Source organism: Toxotes jaculatrix, chromosome 1 (assembly GCF_017976425.1).
Source record: "Toxotes jaculatrix isolate fToxJac2 chromosome 1, fToxJac2.pri, whole genome shotgun sequence".
Lineage (NCBI taxonomy): Eukaryota > Metazoa > Chordata > Actinopteri > Toxotidae > Toxotes > Toxotes jaculatrix.
This window is the reverse complement of record NC_054394.1, coordinates 12025340-12044348: the sequence shown is the minus strand read 5'-3', so window position 1 is coordinate 12044348 and position 19009 is coordinate 12025340. Positions and strand designations below refer to the sequence as shown.

Below are 19009 nucleotides of genomic sequence, written 5' to 3'. Positions count from 1 at the left end.
CAATGGAAACACATACTGCAAAAGCACGCCTTACAGGTATGTGCACAAATGCACACACAGGCGGTAGACGGCCAGGTCATGAGAGACTAGCAGGACCAGAAACATGTAGACACTGGAGAGAGACAGTGGGAGTGAGAGCAAAAGGAGGAGTGAGAATGAAGGGGAGAGCACAGGGAAGGTGAGAGGAGAGGGGAGGATGATGACATGGGCAGATGGGAGGAAGAGAGGTGAAAAAAAAATGAGCTGAGTGGAGAAAGGAAGTTGGTCAAAGGATGTAAGGATTTGGAGCAAAGAAAGAGAGGAAGGGGGCAGGTGAGGAAAGGGAGGAAGGGGGCAGGTGAGGAGGACAGCGTGCGTCCCTGCGGAGAGAATGGCCGCTTGGCTAATTAGTGTAACGCCAAAATCCTATCTGTTGAAGGGACCATGAGGGGGAAGGAGAGAGGAGCAGAACGGAGGGGGAATTGCCGGTGGCACGCATCCCTTTGACAAGGGTCACCACCAGTACACATCAACTCAAATGTACAGACACACACTTCCCTCACACACAATCCTTTCCCTATATAGTATTATCAATGCACCAATTCTTCATACATGCACACACATACAGGCAACCACGGCCAAATTTAATATCATCAAATAAACAGAAACATGGCCATGATCAGACTGTGTGACATCAGTGCTAATGAAATATTTATACACAGAAAAAAAAAAAAAACACACACAAACATGCATGTAAGGTGTGTATGTCCATTCTGCCTTCATGTTAGTGTCCAGAGAATCACATCAGGGAATTACGGACACATGAGGATCAAATTGATTAAGGCTGGAGTTCTTAGCAGTAATAAGGAGGATTAAGACAGCTAATAAATGTTTCATTCGAAGCCAGACGTAGATCAAACGTGAGAAAGGCCCCCGGCTCACTCTCTGGGGCTAGTGTGATTCTGCTCTTTTCTCCTCCTCCTCCTTCTCCTCCGCCACCCTCAGCTGTTGGTTTTCAGCTGTATTATGACAGCCACTACAGATCGTCTCACTAGCAACTACAGTCCCTGCCCTTGTGCCTACACATCATTAGCTCCCCATCTGTCAGCTTCCTAACAGGTTCCCACTAATGTGGCCAAGGACTCACTTCATTGCATTCCTATCCAGCAGGCAGTAGCACTCAGCAAAGAACTGCACTGTGTCCTGTTCAGTTCAGATTCCCTCTTTTCTTCGACTCTTACTCCTCTCTCCTTCCCTTCCTACCATTCCCTCTGATCCTGCTTGCTCTTCCCTCTCATCTGCTCCATCCCTCTCTTCTTGCATCATGTTAGCCCATCCTCTCCCCACTCTCTCTCTCTCCACTACTCTTCCACTTTTAACCTTTGCACTCAACTCCTCTCATCCCCTACTTCGTTCTCTTCCTCAGACTTGTTCCCTAAAGTATCTGGCGATATTCAGGGCTGGTACCAATGGTCAACAGGGGATTAGCAAGAGTGGAGGATGGAGAATGTGTGAAAACCAGTTAAGTTACACACTCTGCAGGCCAGAGACTCTTTCTCACTTTCTCTCCACACACACACACACACACGCACGCACACACACGCACACACACACACACACACACACACACACACACACACACACACACACACACACACACACACACACACACACACACACACACAAGCACAGATGACCCACACAAAGCTGTCTCTGGCATCACGTTTGTCACTCAGCATGCACACATGGGCCAGACTCCCACTGCTGAGTGCAATATGGGCACACAAAATCAATATAAGTAGTGCATGTGTTGCAGCTAAAGTGATCTGCTGCCTTAAAAATAAAATAAAATAAAATAAAATAAAATAAAATAAAATAAAATAAGTGTATGTCAGGAAGATGTAGTGGCTAATGGCTGCGACGGTGACACTGGTCCTGGCAAATGGGCTATGTGGCTGCATGTGTAACTCTATCTGTGGAGGGGGAATACAGCAGTGGTTGGGTAATGGAAAGGTCATTTAGCCAATCCCCCAGGTAGGGGGGCTGGTCTGACACGGCTCGTTTGTCACAGTTCAATAACTGCCACTCTGGGGGAGTGTGAGGGAGGGAGAGAAAACGAGTGAGAGAAGGGTAGGAAGTGTGTATGTGTGCTGCAACCCTGGTGTGTGATAGTGTGCTCAGACCCTCGCAGCACAGCTGATTCCCAGAGCTTGTCCCTCCATTAGAGGCCTCAAACGGGGTCACAGCAAAGGCCAAGCACCATGGACCCAGTCTTCTCAATGTGAAAACTTGTAAGCCTTGGCCTGGGAGGATTATCTTCACTCTAACTGGTGGATGTTTGGTTTTTCCAAGTGGGAAAACTGAATTGTTTCACCCTCTTGAACCCAAAGATGGCCACTCCATAAGGATGTCCAGCTGTGATCCATCTTTAGATCAAGCAGAATCAAAATTAGTATTTACTGAGTGGACTACACATAGGTTGAAAGAATAGGCTTTATACAATAAGTTATACTTTCTGTAAATATGGAGGAGATGCATAAACAATAAACTTATGTGGCAGTCTATATTTTTATTATACAACTACTTAAAATCAATGCATAATATTTCTTTTTAGACCCCTCAAAAATGCATGCTCATACATCACACACATATCACACAATCTGACACACTGGATTGCTATCCCATGTAAATAAACATAAACTGAATACAAAACACTAATTAAATGTTCCTCATGTTTCTTGTAGAATTAACTATTTAAAATTGTTTGGATTATCTCAAACAACTCACTGTCACAAAGCTGAAAACAGAGTTTATTAAATCAGGAGTGAAGAGTGAACAACGATGTAGCCATTAAACTAAAACAAGATTTAGAAATAAGTCTGTCCAGTCAATTAATCAGTCAAATATTTGTCTTACCCGATTCGTATCATATTGTAGATCCAAAGTTCTTTTTCATAAAAACTATTCAAAAGTATAAAAAACAGTAAAATAGACCAACCTCCATTATTCTCAGTTGGCTGTATTGATTTGTACTGTCCCTTTCACATGTCGTTAGGTGTGTGACAGAATGATCTCCCAGCTTTGTGAGAGAGTCAAAGATTTTCACACATCTCACTGAGCGACTGGTGAGAGACACCACAGTCTGTCCTTCTCCTCACTTTGAAAATCAATAATAAGCCTCTGTGTGCTCATTCACGTGTCTCCATGTCTTCCCTGAGAGATGCCCGAGGCACAGATTTGCATTCACCTCAACAGGATTGGGAGATTTGGGACCTTATATCTGGTTCCCCCCCATGTGGAGATTTAAAACTTGCAAACTGTCTGTGATGGGAGGGTTTGATCCCATTAAAAAATATCGATACTGGATGTGTTTCTGATGTTTTAGAAAGATCTTTGTCTCCCCCTTGTGGTCATCATAAGAATGCACAAAACAACTGTTGAATGGAAAGGCTGGGTGACAAATTAAAGGAAAGGCTAATTTGCTAAAAATGAGTGGAGAAACAGGATGACAGTGTCCTCACCCACAAGGCACGAGGGGTCACTGATGGTGTGATGAGTATGAAAATGATCTGAATCAATGTCAAGGGGCACTGAAGCTGTTCTGGTGGCTCATGGAGGCCTAACATCTTACTGAGACAGTGGTTTTTCCTTTCATTTGTCTGTATGTAACATCAAAACTTTTAAAGAGCTTGTTAAAGAAGGTATGATTGTCCACATTGGTAATCATACATATTTAGAACTATATTTAATTTGCCTTATGTAACTAACTTTGAGAAACAATCAAAGAATTACAGTTATAATGAAATACATGATTTACTTTGATTTGTACTGATATACTTCACTTAGATTTGTAATCTGTTAACTTATTGCTCATAATGTAATTTGGTGACACTTATTAGGCAACACTGACACTCTCAATACTACCCACTACACCTTTAGGTGTCAATCCTATTATATCAGAGCTCACAACATCTGAAAACACACTGTATGACTATCTGAGTTTGTCACTGTAAATGACCAAAGCAACCATGTCTTCCCCAATACAATCCTGACCAGCAGCTAACAGGTTAGGTCAAACACACAGAGAGATAAAGACACTGTTGTCTAAGCAGACACACACATGAATAATGCTTTGATGTGTGAGATAAAGAAAAAAAAAACTTTAAACAAGACACATATTCTCACCCCTTAAATAACACTGAAAGAGACACAGCCTCACACATGGGCTGAGCTGACTGTGGTCACTGACATCATGGTACAGAAGCTCTTCCTCATTCAAAGTGACTCACTGACGACGCTTACAGTTTTAAACACAGCTCAGTTGGCAAAGTATTACCGGACCTTCAGTAACCTTATTTAAATTGCTGGTCAGCCACTCATTTTTGAGAAAAGCCCTGTAAGAGAAGTTTATTTAGACAAAAAGAACTGTGTTCAGTTCAAGGAAGTGACAGCTGAGATGGCACCTTTGCTGTTTAAAGATGCTTTCTGGGTAAGTCTGCTTTTGTGTTCTCATGCTTCACTGAAGCAAATAATCTGAAAGATCACATTTATATTTACAATCATGCAGAAATGTAACTTATTTTTTTTATGTTGAATTCAAAAGCAAAAAGTAAACCACATTAATTTATGCATTATACATATGATTCAAAGTACCTACAAAACAAAACTTGCTGTGGCCTGTAACACAGATTGCTGTCACTGCTACAGTATACTTATATATTATAACCAGTAGTTTAGTGCAGTCCTAAACTAGTGCTCATTTACATGAATTTGATGTCAAATGATGTAAATAATCATAAATAAACCTATTTTGTGTGTGATTAACCTAAGCTGTAGAACAAGTAGCAGTGTAGAGGTAAAATTTGACATGTTATGAAATTCAAATGTCCTTGTTAAGTTCATAAGTTCTGGCAGTTTTTTATCACGTCACCAAGACAGTACTGGTGACTTGTACAGGCCTCACAAACTGAACTGTTTTTACAATTTACAAGTCCCTCAGTGCGTAAGTTACTGTAATTTGTTCAACTGCAACTCTGTGCATTTGCAATGTTTTCTGACAGTCTTTCGGCTTTACCCATAAAGGGCAGTTTGATGAAGTTTGTTGCCTTGTCAAATACAACTATTTTTGTGAAGAGTTAGTTCTGCATTTTTACCACATAGTCAGTCAAGGGTTGACACAAATGACATGTTGCAATAGATGTTTAGCAATGCAGTTCGTTGCAGAGTTTCTCTTCTTTTTCTGTCTTCTCAATGCAGGGGTCTGATTTCACTTGCCACGCTGGGTACGATGCTGTGATCCAAAGGTTACGAGACGGAAGGCAAATGTGCAAAGATGTGGAGGAGCTCTTAAAGTTGAGGTAGCATCAGTTTCTACAGTATTTCAAGAGCTGAAACTAAAACTGACCATTAACGTAGAGGGATTTTCCCAAATTCATACAGCCATCCACACCTAATATCTGCGGTTGTGGTGCAATCAACATCATGATACAATAACAGGAATAAGAATCTGAAATCTAAATGTAGCTTTTACCAGCAATGGCTGAATGACAAGATACACTTGTGTTCACTTAGTCCAACAAATCATTTGCATCACAACAGGTTAACAATTAAGCTGATTTTTGACAAGACTTTTTAAAAGCAAACCACATCTAAGTGTGTCTGTGAGGTGCACTCTGTGAGATATTCTTTATCCAGTGTTAGTGACACTTCATTATGTGACTTCTACCTCATGAGTCCGCAATGACATAAAACATACAGCTGTAATGTGGGTCTTGTTGTTATTCATGTAGATGATGTTCTGGTACAAAAATCTAAGAATTCACAGTAAAGAGTAAAATCTCCAAAGCTTCTGTGATAATAGGTTGAAAGGTGCACATGTTGAGACAAATGCAATAAAACATAATGCGTCTTAGGACAAGAACATATAACACAAAACACTAAAACAAAAATTCTGTGCTCCTGAGTGACGTGTCTGTTGTTTCATACTGCACAGGGCACTAGCCGAGGAGAGGTATGGGAAGGAACTGGTGGCTATTGCTCGCAAAGCTGGAGGCTACACAGAGATCAGGTAAAGATCTTGTTTCAGTCAAAGTATACTTGCTATAAAGTCAACATTATGTACTGTATAAACATACAGTTCGTACATAAGTGTGACATGTTAATACTAAAAAAATTATTAATAAACTTTAGTTTGGTAACATATTCATTGTATCCAAAGAGGATGTGATGACTTTTATACGATACTTTTTACTGCTGATTGAAACTGGCCTGCAACACAAAACCCACATTTCTGACCATGTAAGACAGAAAGAGAAAGATAGAAAAACTGTATGAGTGTGCGTGTCAGCATGTGTGTGTGTCTACCACCTACTGCCGCAGCCCCTCTCTTAGTTTACAGAAGGTCATTAACTGTTTCCAGTTTCCTGTTCTTTTAAGTTTCAGTCATGTTAGTCTCCTCCTACCAGAGAACCAACTGCACTGTAAAAGTGACAATAACAGAAACAAATTACTCTACAGAAAGGGAATATTTTTTACACTAACAAAAGACCCAGATGTGCAAAGTCTGTTTGAATATCTGTCTTGAGTCATGAGCCACAATTTAATTTCTATCAGCAAAGGCAAGTGAGGTATTGGCACTGATTTGGTATTTTATATATTTTATGTATATTCTATCCAAACCGTTCTGCTGTGGCTTCTTCACCTGCAGTTAGACAGTTAGGTTGTGTGGCTGTGTCTTCTTAGAAATAAATAGGAAGAAACAAAAATAACATGCTGAGTGTTTTTAGCTTGCAAAAATAGTCATCCTCTTTGTATCCCACAAAAAAGACTGCAGACAGTCACTGAATCATCTCTGATCTTACATTGTTTTTCCAGTACCCTGAGATCATCCTTCGACCGGTTAAAAACACGTAAGTTTGTCCAGTTATAAGCTCACCTGACAAATCCAACCAAATACTGCTGTTTTTTAAATTTGTGTTCAAATGTGAATCATTCAATTTGTGTTTTTTAAAATTGTTTTTGGCTGCAGAAATTGAGACCATCGGGGACTTTCACATCCAACTGTCTGATATATTGAAAGAGGAGGTGAAAAAGATTGAGACATTCAGAGAACGTCAGAAAGAGCAGAGGAAGAAGGTAATGGGGAATTTATGTTGCCTAACAAACAACTTCTGGTAGAAAAATAGAAAGTTTGATTTGACCCAACAAACATAATCTAAAGAGTGATTCCTTACTTGTTGACTTAATTGTTTAGCATTAACTTCCTATAGCATGTTAGGGATGACTGTGAACATAAAAGGGTCTACAGTACATTCAAATATTATCTGTAAGCCGATATCTTTCAATATTGACTCTTCTGTTTCCCCTTGTAGTTTGAAAGCATCATGGAGAAGGTTCAGAAGAAAAAGGTTTCTTTGTTCAAGAAGACCATGGAGGTAAGAAAACAGCAGCTACTGGTAAAATTTCAAATAGTGTTTTACATTTAATCTAGAAACCAAACATTTTCACGTTGTGAAGAAACTGATTTTACATACTGTGACATGGCCATCTTTGGCACAAACAGCTATTTTCTCTGTCCTTGGAACGCTGCAGCCCTTGCTCTCTGTTTCTCTTTCTCTCAGTTTAAGAAGAACTATGAGCTGAGATGCAAGGAGGCCGATGAGGCAGAGCAGGGGGCCGAGAAGGCCACTGTAACATCCAAAAACTCAGAAAAGGTACAATCAATACACGAACGACCTCACTGTGATAGTAAGGTCAGAGCAGTTTGTAAAGAAATTGCTGCCCTGATTAAATGAATCAAAATATTCAAGTTTTTTCATTTATACCTTCATTTCTGTACCTAACCCCACCACACAAATGACTATCTCTTCAGTTCTGTTCATGAACTACAAGTTTCCATCTTATAGCAGGGCAACACTGGCTGTGGGACTTTCTGCAAAAGTGCAGCTTCAGTGATGCAATGCAACCTTTAGCAAGCAGGAGCTGAAGCATGTCCATGTGCTACTATTACTGTAAATGTGCTACTGTAAATGCGCCAAATGACCCTGATTGTATTCAAGCTTTTGTGTATTCAGGAAATGTGACAGAGCAACATTTGCAGCATATCTAAATATGTTATGATCTTTTGATGTTAAAGTTCAAAGTCTCTCTGGCTCGTAGTTAGATTTTGTCACGTTGGTCGTGCACATCCTCTTGTAAGTAACAGTTTTTGTTTTACAGGTACGCCACAGGGCCAAGCAATGCAGACAGACAGCCAATGAAGCAGGTATGACCCAGAGCCTCGTTTCATCTCTATAGTTTCTATTTTTAATCTACGTAGATTTACTCTTTGCTGCGTTCACATCATTTGTCTGTGCTGCTACCACTGATGATCAACATTTAGAGAAAATGTCATTGAAATTCTGGGCTATACATTATCTGTTTAACAAATCATGAGAGAGATGGACAAAGTTTATTTCTGACATTTGCTGTCACTGTTGTGTTTCATTACTAACTATAATAATCTATAATGATGCTCAAACCTCTTACAGAGAAGCTGTACTCCACCAGTGTCATTCAGCTAGAAAGTGTTCGCCAGGACTGGGAGGAAACACATAAAAGCACATGTGAGGTACTGTGGATGATATTCCTATTAACTGCAGTGCTGTCTAACATGGTCACAACCTAGAATAACAGTTTCTAACCACACAGCCTAAACCTCACACCACATCCCCCTCATCTGCACAAAGTTTGATTCCTCTCATAGCACCCTCCTAATGCTGACCAGAGAGGAAAGCGCACTTCATCTTGCCGTGAACATGCTAAAATTGACCCACAACCACACAGTAACATACTTCACTAAGTATTATTCAGCCCTGTGTAGAGCATGCAGACAATACTGCCAGCATGTACTAATGCAGTATGGCAGGTGTTGCGCTGAGGGATATGAAAACTCAAGGAAAAAAAAGCAGATATTTAGTTAATAGTATTCCCTCGTGAATGGTGCGGTAGAAACAAGTGGTGTTTTTCAGGTGTTCCAGCAGCTGGAGGGAGATCGCATCAGCTTTCTCAGGTGTGCTCTCTGGGACCACTGCAATCATTTCTCCACGCAGTGTGTCAAAGATGATGAGGTGAGCTCACCAAATTCTTCCTGCTGACACTTAGGTACAAATCCCAAAATTACAACTGCAATGCCACTGGAAACAGAAGAAGCTGCATTAAAAAGAAGAAAATACTGAATTAAACTTTAAATATAAACATAATTTATTAACTTTAAAAGAAAAATCCAGCCAATATGAACAATTTATTGATTTCTTACAGGAATACGTCAGCAACACAGAGCCCTAGGGGTTCAGCTTGAGATGAAAGTCTCACTTAAATGCTTGGTTTATATCCAGGCACAGGTTCAAAACTTATGTGCAAATGCAATTTCTGTAGCAATTTATCATTAGAAATTTAGCAACATTGCAATTTGGTTAATGCATTATTTGAGCTTGATATGATCTTAGGCCACACATTTTCAAACCTGAATTTATATTAACCATGCTGAATGGCATTGTCAGTCTGATGGTCGACTGTCACTTCACCACTCGGGTCCAATCTTAAATATCTTAACAATTACTGGAGGAACTGCCATGAAATGTGACACAGATATTCAAGATCCACAGAGGAAGTGCTAATTAGCAAATGTTACAATGCTAAACCAATATGCTGAACATGTTAAACACAACACCTGCTAACCATCAGTGCTCATGTTGGCATTTCGCTCAACACACTGCTGTGCAAATGTACAGCCCCAGTGCTGGTGTGGCTTTAGACCAGAGGTGTCCAAACTGTTCCACAAAGGGCAGAGTGGCTGCATGTTTTTGTTCCAACCAACCACCAGCACACCAGACTTGACTCATTTAATCAACTGATCTCAGTCTTCAGACAGCTGATTGGTCAAACTGTGTGCTCTTCAGTGATTGGAACAAAAACCTGCAGCCACACGGCCCTTTGTGGAACAGTTTGGACACCCCTGCTTTAGACTCTTTCTTGAAAACAGCAGAAAGTAGCCAATTGGTGGATGACTGAGCCAAAACACCTTTCATACATGCTCATCAGCTTCCTCACATATTGTATTGTGAAAAGTATAAGTTTAAGTGAAAAGTCTCTCACCACAGAAGTAATTGTTTTTTTTTCCCTCACTGAGGTAAAAAGGAAAAGTGTACAGCTCTGATCTCACACGGGTTGTCTCCTGTTTAATAATCAGTCTTACGAGGAGGTGAGGAAGATTCTGGAGAAGTGCGACATCACAACAGACAACAACAGCTTCATAGAGAAGAAAAGCACGGGATCGAGGCCTCCAGGTGAGCTGTCACAGTGGGCCAGGCGTTTAAAGTTTTAGAGGCTACTCAGAAACTCAGATTGTCCTTTACCCTTCTGGGAAAACTACGAACTTGAAAAGTGAAGTGAGAAAAAGTGCAACAGCATATTAACGGGATTTAGAGCGCCACTTCACTACTAACCTTTCTGTTTCAGTGGAACCACAGAGCAATACTCATGGACACTTCTTGAATAAACAGTTTCACTTTTCCTCTCACAGAGCCCATAGTGTTTGAGAGCTACTACCCGGCAAATTTGTCCAGAGAAAGCAATGGCCAAGCTCTTTTCACAGGAGGAGAAGACATGATGAGGAGGTGTGACACAAATAAACTTGGAGGAGTCATCAGGAGGAGATAGCAGTGTTACCTGCCAGGGTTAAAAGAATAATACTATAACTACACTAAAAATAAACTGCAGGACTGCTGTGGCAGATGGAAATTGCTGTCTCCTCCTGGTTAAATATTTTTTTAAGTACATTCTTCAATTATGGCCACTACAAAAAAGAAGAGTCTATCCTAAATATCTCACTTGAAACTGGATCACACAGGTGCACCGGCTCCCTTATCGGAAGCTCTGTGAACATCAACAATGACAGTCCTCAAAACTCACAGCCAGCACTGACATATGTTGGTGAGTGTAAGTATTACAATTACTCACTCATCACCTCACAGTTAGTTATATTTCTGCATTTTTGAATGAGAAGCATAACAAAAGCGTCAGTATGCTGTTGGCTCTGCCTTGCACTTTATTATTGTGGGATGTGTTTCTTTATATTTCTCATGGATTCACGCGTTCACATTCACCTTTTAGCAAACACAATAGTAGACCCCAAGATTTAAAAACAAAGAGCTCTTGATGTGCTGAAATAAAATCATGATACAGTAGTGAATCATTTTCACACAATTCAAAAAAGCAATATAAAGTATAGATGAAGTATATTAACTAAAGAACAGTGCAAATATTTTCTTTTAACTTCTTTTAACACACAGCACCTTCTATGGGATTTAGTGTTTTGTAGCAATAAAAAAAAGTATAAATCAGGAATAAATTAGGACTGAAATATAAATGTACTGCGTTGAATGTGTTGTACTTCAGTTAAGAATACAGATGGAGGAAATGCACCCCTGTCAGACCCGCAGCAAGACACATCATTGGCCACGTTCACAGCTGATGAAGACTGCTACATCGTGCTTTATGTGTACAATGCACAGGTGATCATTTCCCATCATTTTGTCACATATTTATTTATTAAGCTCTAATTCGACAAGAAACCACATTTGTCAAAAGCGGAGTAGTGTTACTGCGGTTGTACGGTACGTTATAAGGTTACCCATCTCTGACTGACTGTTGTCATCTTTGTTCACACTGACTGGTCAGGAAGAGGATGAACTGTCTGTGAGCAGAGGGGATGTGGTGAGAGTGTTGGAACGAGGAGAAGATGGTTGGTGGTTCGTGGAGCTGAACGGGGTTACTGGACTAGTGCCGGGAAACTATCTGGGCAAACTCTGAGCACACACACAAATAAAATACAAAAAAATACAGACAAATACACACAACGCACACAAAGCCACGCAACCAAAACACAAAACATATGCCTCATGTGTCAAATTTGCAAAATCATATATTGTTAATGCACATTATTGTTAATGTGCATCACATTAACACATACTGTACCTCATCACCAACAGATACATGCTCTCTACAGTCTCAGCTGATGTCCACACTGTTCCCTGACTTTCTGGACCTGTACTAAAAATATAGCATTAGTTGGTAGTAGGTTGTTGAAATGTGCACTGGGATTATTATTTATCAATAGTGAATTAGTCACAGTTTGTTTGTAGTTGCAGATAGATTGAAACCCTGCTACCTCATGTGTTGTACAGCTTTGACTCTTATTGTCTTCATTCCGTATATGTACAATATTGTACGTATGGTGTCACAGGACTGAAGAATTACCAACCATTTTTAGATGAGCACCTTTCTCTTCAAGAAATCATAGCAGTATCTGCAGCTACTATTATTAATTTTTTTGCAAACTTTATGCTGTGTGTCTATCACTAGTGCAGCTGTGTGTAATGATTATCCAGCAGAAGACTGCGCTGGTTTAGACAGGCCTCTCAGGTTATATGTCTGGCTTTTTTGTGTGTTTGTGTGTGTCTCCTAGTGAGCTGGGGAAGACTGATTATGTACTGTATGCAATGATATGTCTGATGTATATAAGGTATTTTCTGTGACCCTTGAAGAGATCATCAGTTACCATGGAGATCAGAATACAAAAAATAAAATTTATGTTGCAGAGAAAACTACTGGACTATTTGTCAAGTGATGGCACAGCTCTTTGTTTAACTATATTCATATTTTTCATGTGAAACATAAAATCACGACTTCTGTATATATGGTTTACCTGGTAACATATTTAGTTGCATATAAAACCAATTGGATAAAATGGCAATTAAACAGTGAAGTTAAAATGTATGAGTTTATTTGTTCCCCTGCCTGTTCTCCAGTCTACACACAATTTTGTTTGTCATATTTGTTTCCTGTGGCACTAGCTAAATATCTAGGGGTAAACTTAACAGCTCAAAAATATTAAAACAATTTCACAAAAATGTATAAAATAACTTGTCATATTTCTTCATAGCAGGTTTATAACTAAACAGAAGGGATTCTCTGACTGTGACAAACGGAATCTACACATACACAAGTCTTCAGGTAACACTGATTATACTCCAACTAATAGCACTGGAGACTAAAAGCTTGACTCACAATTTATATATTGGCAATGCCTCACTAGTGAAGCCAGACTCAAAGAACATCCACTCCGAAAACAGAATGTACATCATTCACAACCTGAATATTTGTGAATATGAAGAACTCTTTCTACCAAACTGGTTTGGTTTTAAGAGTTAAAACGCATAGGTGCTCCACAAACAAAAATGTAAAGACAGAGCTAAAAAACACTGAATCAGTTCTTTCTGTGGTAAAAAGTTTCCAGTTTTTCCATTTTCACAAAATCCGGTCAAGCCAAGGTATTAAGAAAAGTATACACGTTCTTTATAGTATTGACCTTTCTTTTTAACAACTGTGAAATATCTCCCGAGCTCCAGCCATAGTGCAAACTAGCCGACAAGGAAATACATTCCATGCAACGCTCCCAATCATAATTTCCCACAGAGGCTCCATAGTGCTTCTCATCATCCTTACTGGGAATGAGCCCAAATTCCATGAAGCCACAATTAAAAGAGGACAAAAATAAAAAATCAGCATCAACACCACAAATGTCAAATAGCCATATACAACTTTGGCTTTTATAAGTGTCTCATTATTTGTAAGGGAAAAAAAAGAACATTTAAAGTAACAGCAACTTACAATGCATGTATATAAATAACTGGTTTCGCCTTGAAGCCCCCGCCCACCCCAACCACGTCATCAGTGTTCGCTACTTTATCATGAATTGTGCAAGGTGTGCTTGAGCGTATATAACTACAGCTGAAATCTACTGTGGACATGTCCGGTGACGCTCCTTTTGATTTTCTGAGTGCTTTGCTGATTGGCTGCATCCTTCATGCATAGCTGTTGGTTGTGACCAGCAGTTCATATGCTGGGTCATGACTCCTCCTGCACAGCACCACGCAGGCACAGAGCATTCCCAGCATCTGCAGGCACACGGTACAGGAATGAAAGAGAAGCTATTATTTAAGTCATCATGCCCTTCTGCAAACTCGGCAGGCCAATAACACGAGTGTAATCAAACAGGAAGCTAATGATCACTTCTTTTTTAAGTTAATAGGAATGTTGGGAGAAATCACATAACGTTTGCTGCATTGTAAGTTTGTACTCCACAAGCATGCTGATCTCCTGGAATTATTGTTTTTTTGTCACTACTATGGAAAATCACAGTGTTTACGCAAACGATGTTAAACCAAGACGCATAATCTTTTCACACACACAGAATGCATGCTATTTCATGATGAGTATGTTTGAGTGTAATATAAATTGATTGGTCATGCTGTCGTTTGTCAGTACTTTGGGAGCAGGGGGTTCCTGGTCAGCAGCAACCATGCTGAGCTGTTTAACACACCAGAAATCCTTTGACACAATTAGGTCAGAGCTGATATCAGCTCAGTTTTCTGCTGACAGAGATTACTGCAGCTTAAATTATGTTCCCAGTATAAATGATTTTGACTTGATTTTAAAATAGTTCTTTAGTAAGAAATCTTGCGTTTTTCACAGTAAGGCAGCTGATTGCCGTGCATCAATTAACCGCGGTGTTAACAACCTATAGTGGTTTTAGCCCTTTCTTAGATGCAGGGTTACTGTCAAATTTTCTCTGTAAGACACAATCCTTGACGAGGATTAAGGCACCACATGTTTTGAGAAAAATCTTTCGTATCAGAGGTTGGACAAAAGGACACATTTCTGTTCGACATACGTGGTTCATCTGTATTACCTGTTGTCCCACTTACCTGTATAGATGCAAAAGTTAATGCAGCCCATATGACGTACATCATGATCTCCTTTAACTTCTTCACAACAAGAGCTTCACAACCCTAAGACAGAAGATAAATAATATAAATAGAGTTTCACAGCCATAAGACGCACAAGCAGTGACACTGGAGAATCTTTTATATATTTAGTCTGTCTGTGCCACAGAAAATATTTTCTTCTGTAAATCAAATATTCTGTGGTTTTGGCTGAAAAACCCCTACACTTAAGCATGTTGTGTGTACCTCTTGGTAGAGATCTGCTGGTCGAGTAAGAGTGCCAGTGCAGTTGCTGATGCTGGGCTGGCAGCAGCTGACTGGGACACTGTTGTTCTTGGATTCTTTAAACCAGCGAGTGTTCCTCCAGTCAGAGTAGTTATGGATGCCGCAGCAGTGAAGCTAACAGGAGAACAAAAAGGGATGGTGAGTAACAATCTTCAGAGTCTACAGTTAAGAATACATTTTGAAATTTGTCTCACAATCAAAAATAAACATCAAAACACACACATGAAAAGGCAAAAGAAAAAGGCAGTTCTTTATATACATATTTACATATTAGCAGACAAAAGAAAAAGATTTGACACAGCAGATTTTTTTTTCTCCTCACCTGTCTCTGCACATAGTCGATAGCACGGCTGGGAGCGTCAGTGTTGGTGCCATTGTACTCATTGTAAACCTTCTGGATGGAGTGATTCACCTCATCTTCCACCTGAAACAAATACACAGCTGCTTACCATCCCTGTCCAGTGACTGACTGCAATTTTCATATATTATCTCTAAGGACCAGTTTTTCACATTATCATGAATCTAATTTACGACATAGGCCGTTAGGAAACACTCTCCCCCAAAAGGATTTCTAATACACGAGAGCAGCTAAACACAATAAGGAACCATAACAAAGGAAGTTTCGAAACAATAACAGAATGCACCAACAGTGTTATATGTAAAATACATGACTATAATTCTCCTCAAACATATTTTGTACATGTTATAGAGATGTTTATGTTGTTCTTTTTTTTCAATCTTGGACCCAAATGTTGGCGGTCCAATCTCAGATTAATTTAAACAGACTGAAACACTTGTGCAGGTCACTGAGGTAATGTTTACCTTTGCCCTGTATATGTAGCCTAGCACCACCACCACACACTCTGTTACAAATACCAGCAGGAGGATGGCAGCAAACTGAAACAACAACAAAGACACTTTGTTCACAGACCCATTAGTAAAGTGAGTTAGAATAAAAATGCTGAGTTCTTGTTGCATGTCCTCTTCAGTATTCAGCTCATTTTGAGAGTGAAAATCAGAGTTGTGCACACTCACAGTTGCCAGGCCACAGGAGCTTTCACGTATTGTGGCACAGCAGCCAATCAAGCCGATGATGAAGAGGAGAGTCCCGACGGCTATTATTATGACAGCGGGAATCAAAGTGTACACATCTTCAAAGAAGTGGTCATAGTCGTCGTATGTGATAAACACATAGGCTCCGATGTAGCATAAAATTCCAGCTGCAGCCTGAAAAGAAACACAGAGAAACAGAAGTCAGAGACACACACACACAGAGCAGGATATTATCTGATATTCATCTGTTTTCTTCTATTGGTCACATGACATGTGACATGGCTTATAAGACATATTCTTTTGTTGTATTTGTTAGTGATTGAGAATGTGTTTCTTTCATTATATTAGTCTGTACAGTGCCGTAATTCAGTTGGGTAGTACGTTATAGTGTCTGCTGTATGGTAAGTGCTGTACATAGGATAGTTGGATTTTGTAAAGCATTTGATTTACCATTACAATCACAATTACTTGCACTGCAAACCTTGAACCACCTGTTTTGTCAATAAATTTGAATTCAATACACACAGACAGAGCTGTAAAGGACAAGATATTACATATTATATATATATATATATATATATATATATATATATATACATAATTGGAAAAACTATACCCAATGATACACATATTAGAAACGTATTAAGCTTCATGAGAAGGATAGCAATTTAGGCTCAAACGTATATACCAGATTTAAAAGACAGGTGCAATGTGAACTGGGCTACTTGCTACATTTTTCAGACACCCTTGGAGTGGTTATGGTCTTTTAAAAAAAATCTAAACCACGCAGAGCTCAGTTCACCGTTTCTATTTTCTTATTATACGTGTATATTTCAATCCAACTGTGCCAGTCTGTTAGTATAATGCTACAGAGGACCCAGAGTGCAGCACTGCAGGTTAAACTCAGCAGCCGCTACAGCACCTGCCGCATAACGTCATATAGCTACAACCTGTGGGCGGCAGCTACCGACACACTGCAGCTAGCTACCGACACTTGATTGTTTCTCCATTTAGTTCGCCACACGGTGCATGCAAGAGTGACACCGTGTCCGTGAACACACGATGCTGAACAAGCAGCTCGTCTGTCGCCAGACTGCAGCCCTAAGCGCATCTCTGGCGCAGTTTGCTAGCTTGCTAACGCTCTCCATCTCTGGCCTCACTGAGATGCTGCACATTGTTCAAACATCTGTCGTTTTCTTACCCAGAATATGAGATTGAGAAAAACCAAGACGGTTTTGGACGACGTAATTCCACACTGCCCCATAGTGTCTCGAGCATTAAAATTTAAACTGTAACTGTTTAAAATAAAATAAAAATAAAATAGTGATGCACCTGCACCTTTGCTTGTTATAATAATAAAATGGCTTCGGTGGTCCTGCCCCGATGTGCGGATTCTTCCGGGCTCCACCAATGAAATCGCCGCAATGATGAGCCAAAGGTCACGTGCTCAGATGACATCACCATTCAAAACAAACAGTCTGATGGAGGACATATGAACTCTGACCCTCCGTAACATGTAACATGTACACAATGCAACTGGAGCGTTTAATGTTAAATTGTATGCTATTTGCTATTTTAATAATATAGATATACTATGTACGTCACAGAATCATCCCGCACATAATATCATATCATGCCTTAAGATGTTATTTCGTTTTAATTGTACACACACACACACAAAGAATTTAAATCAGCTGAATGGGATGAAATGTGTCATAAGGAACGAGAATGACTGTACTTCAAGGAAATGCATTTGTATTTAATCTGTTTCCTCTGTCTGCCTGTTTAGAGTGTTTCTGGAAAAACATTCAGGCATTTGATTGTACTGATTTCTAAATGCCAGGCCCTTGTGAAGCTGATTGAATGGTTCATTTGTCTGCAGACATGGCATCCCTCTTCTGAACAAATAATCTGAGCCCATTAGAAAAAAACAAACTGATGCTGACACATGTCCTCGATGTGTAGTAAAGGTTTTTATGCCAGAGGGTGGCAGTGTACGATTGGCAATTTTACACTTGCATTAAATTTGTGAGATGAAGATGAATCAAGTACATTCAGTTGATAAACCACAACACAACCATATGATAATGCTTATGCTCAAGGCATATATTTTTTTAGAGGTTCAGTCTCAGGCCTAAATAAATAATAACATACACACAGCAACCGGACAGTCCCTTGGTCAAAATGAATGAATGTAAGAGACAAGTGTGATGTGCCCCTACTGTCTCTGTTTAAAATATATGAGACCTGTGCATCTCCTATGAGGGCAAGATAGATTACTGAAATGAAAATTAGTACCTTTGGGGCTCTCAATCAGTAATGGCTTAGTGCCCCAAAGTCTTGGTTTTATTGAGTTACAGCATGCCACATTTGTCTCTGTCGGCTTTTGGTGTTCAAACGAAACAGAAGTGCAACTTACACATTCAAGCGGAAGGTTTTCTCTGTCGACACAACATACATCCACTGTGTGAATTATGCATCAAGCTACCCTCATGGCTGTAATTTGAGTCATTATTTAAAAAAGGACAACATAAAACAAAGAAGCAAGCAGACACATGTCAGAGAAACAAAGACAGGACACCAGAAGTTCCAAAGGAATAGACATGTGCAAATGACTTCAGATTACAGTATATGACATGTTGTCTTCCTCTGAATATGTCTGTGGCTGCGTTAACATTTGTACATAAATTAAGGCAATGACATATTGACATAATGATTTTTATACAAAACAACTTGAAAAGTGATGATAAATGTTTAAATATATTACCATAGTTCGGTTCAGAGTATGGCTTCACTTACTGAAAATAGAAAATAGCTCTTTTTTTACATGTGAGATGGAAAACATTTCATTCATTTCCATGCAAGTG

The 19009-nt window shown here is 39.6% G+C and overlaps 2 protein-coding genes across 3 annotated transcripts; one reads left to right on the top strand and one right to left on the bottom strand.

Moving 5' to 3' along the window:
* Positions 1–4280: 4280 nt before the first annotated feature.
* LOC121181083 (proline-serine-threonine phosphatase-interacting protein 1-like) lies at positions 4281–11940 on the top strand. Of its 2 annotated transcripts, none has more exons than XM_041036887.1 (15): positions 4281–4468; positions 5236–5336; positions 5972–6046; positions 6853–6887; positions 7007–7113; positions 7350–7412; positions 7599–7691; positions 8197–8242; positions 8508–8587; positions 8988–9086; positions 10208–10304; positions 10541–10634; positions 10868–10950; positions 11416–11531; positions 11698–11940. In XM_041036887.1, exons 1-15 carry the CDS (start codon positions 4436–4438, stop codon positions 11827–11829), a joined length of 1254 nt encoding a protein of 417 aa, XP_040892821.1. In that variant the 5' UTR covers positions 4281–4435; the 3' UTR covers positions 11830–11940. The 2 variants fall into 2 exon arrangements, with proteins under 2 accessions (XP_040892821.1, XP_040892813.1); XM_041036879.1 differs by having other exon boundaries at positions 10868–10956.
* Positions 11941–12785: 845 nt separating this feature from the next.
* On the bottom strand, positions 12786–17512 carry LOC121181097 (tetraspanin-3-like). The gene is made up of 7 exons (XM_041036898.1): positions 17344–17512; positions 16125–16316; positions 15912–15986; positions 15412–15513; positions 15051–15203; positions 14787–14870; positions 12786–13976 (listed from the first exon to the last, which is right to left on the bottom strand). Exons 1-7 carry the CDS (start codon positions 17404–17406, stop codon positions 13884–13886), a joined length of 762 nt encoding a protein of 253 aa, XP_040892832.1. The 5' UTR covers positions 17407–17512; the 3' UTR covers positions 12786–13883.
* Positions 17513–19009: the final 1497 nt, after the last annotated feature.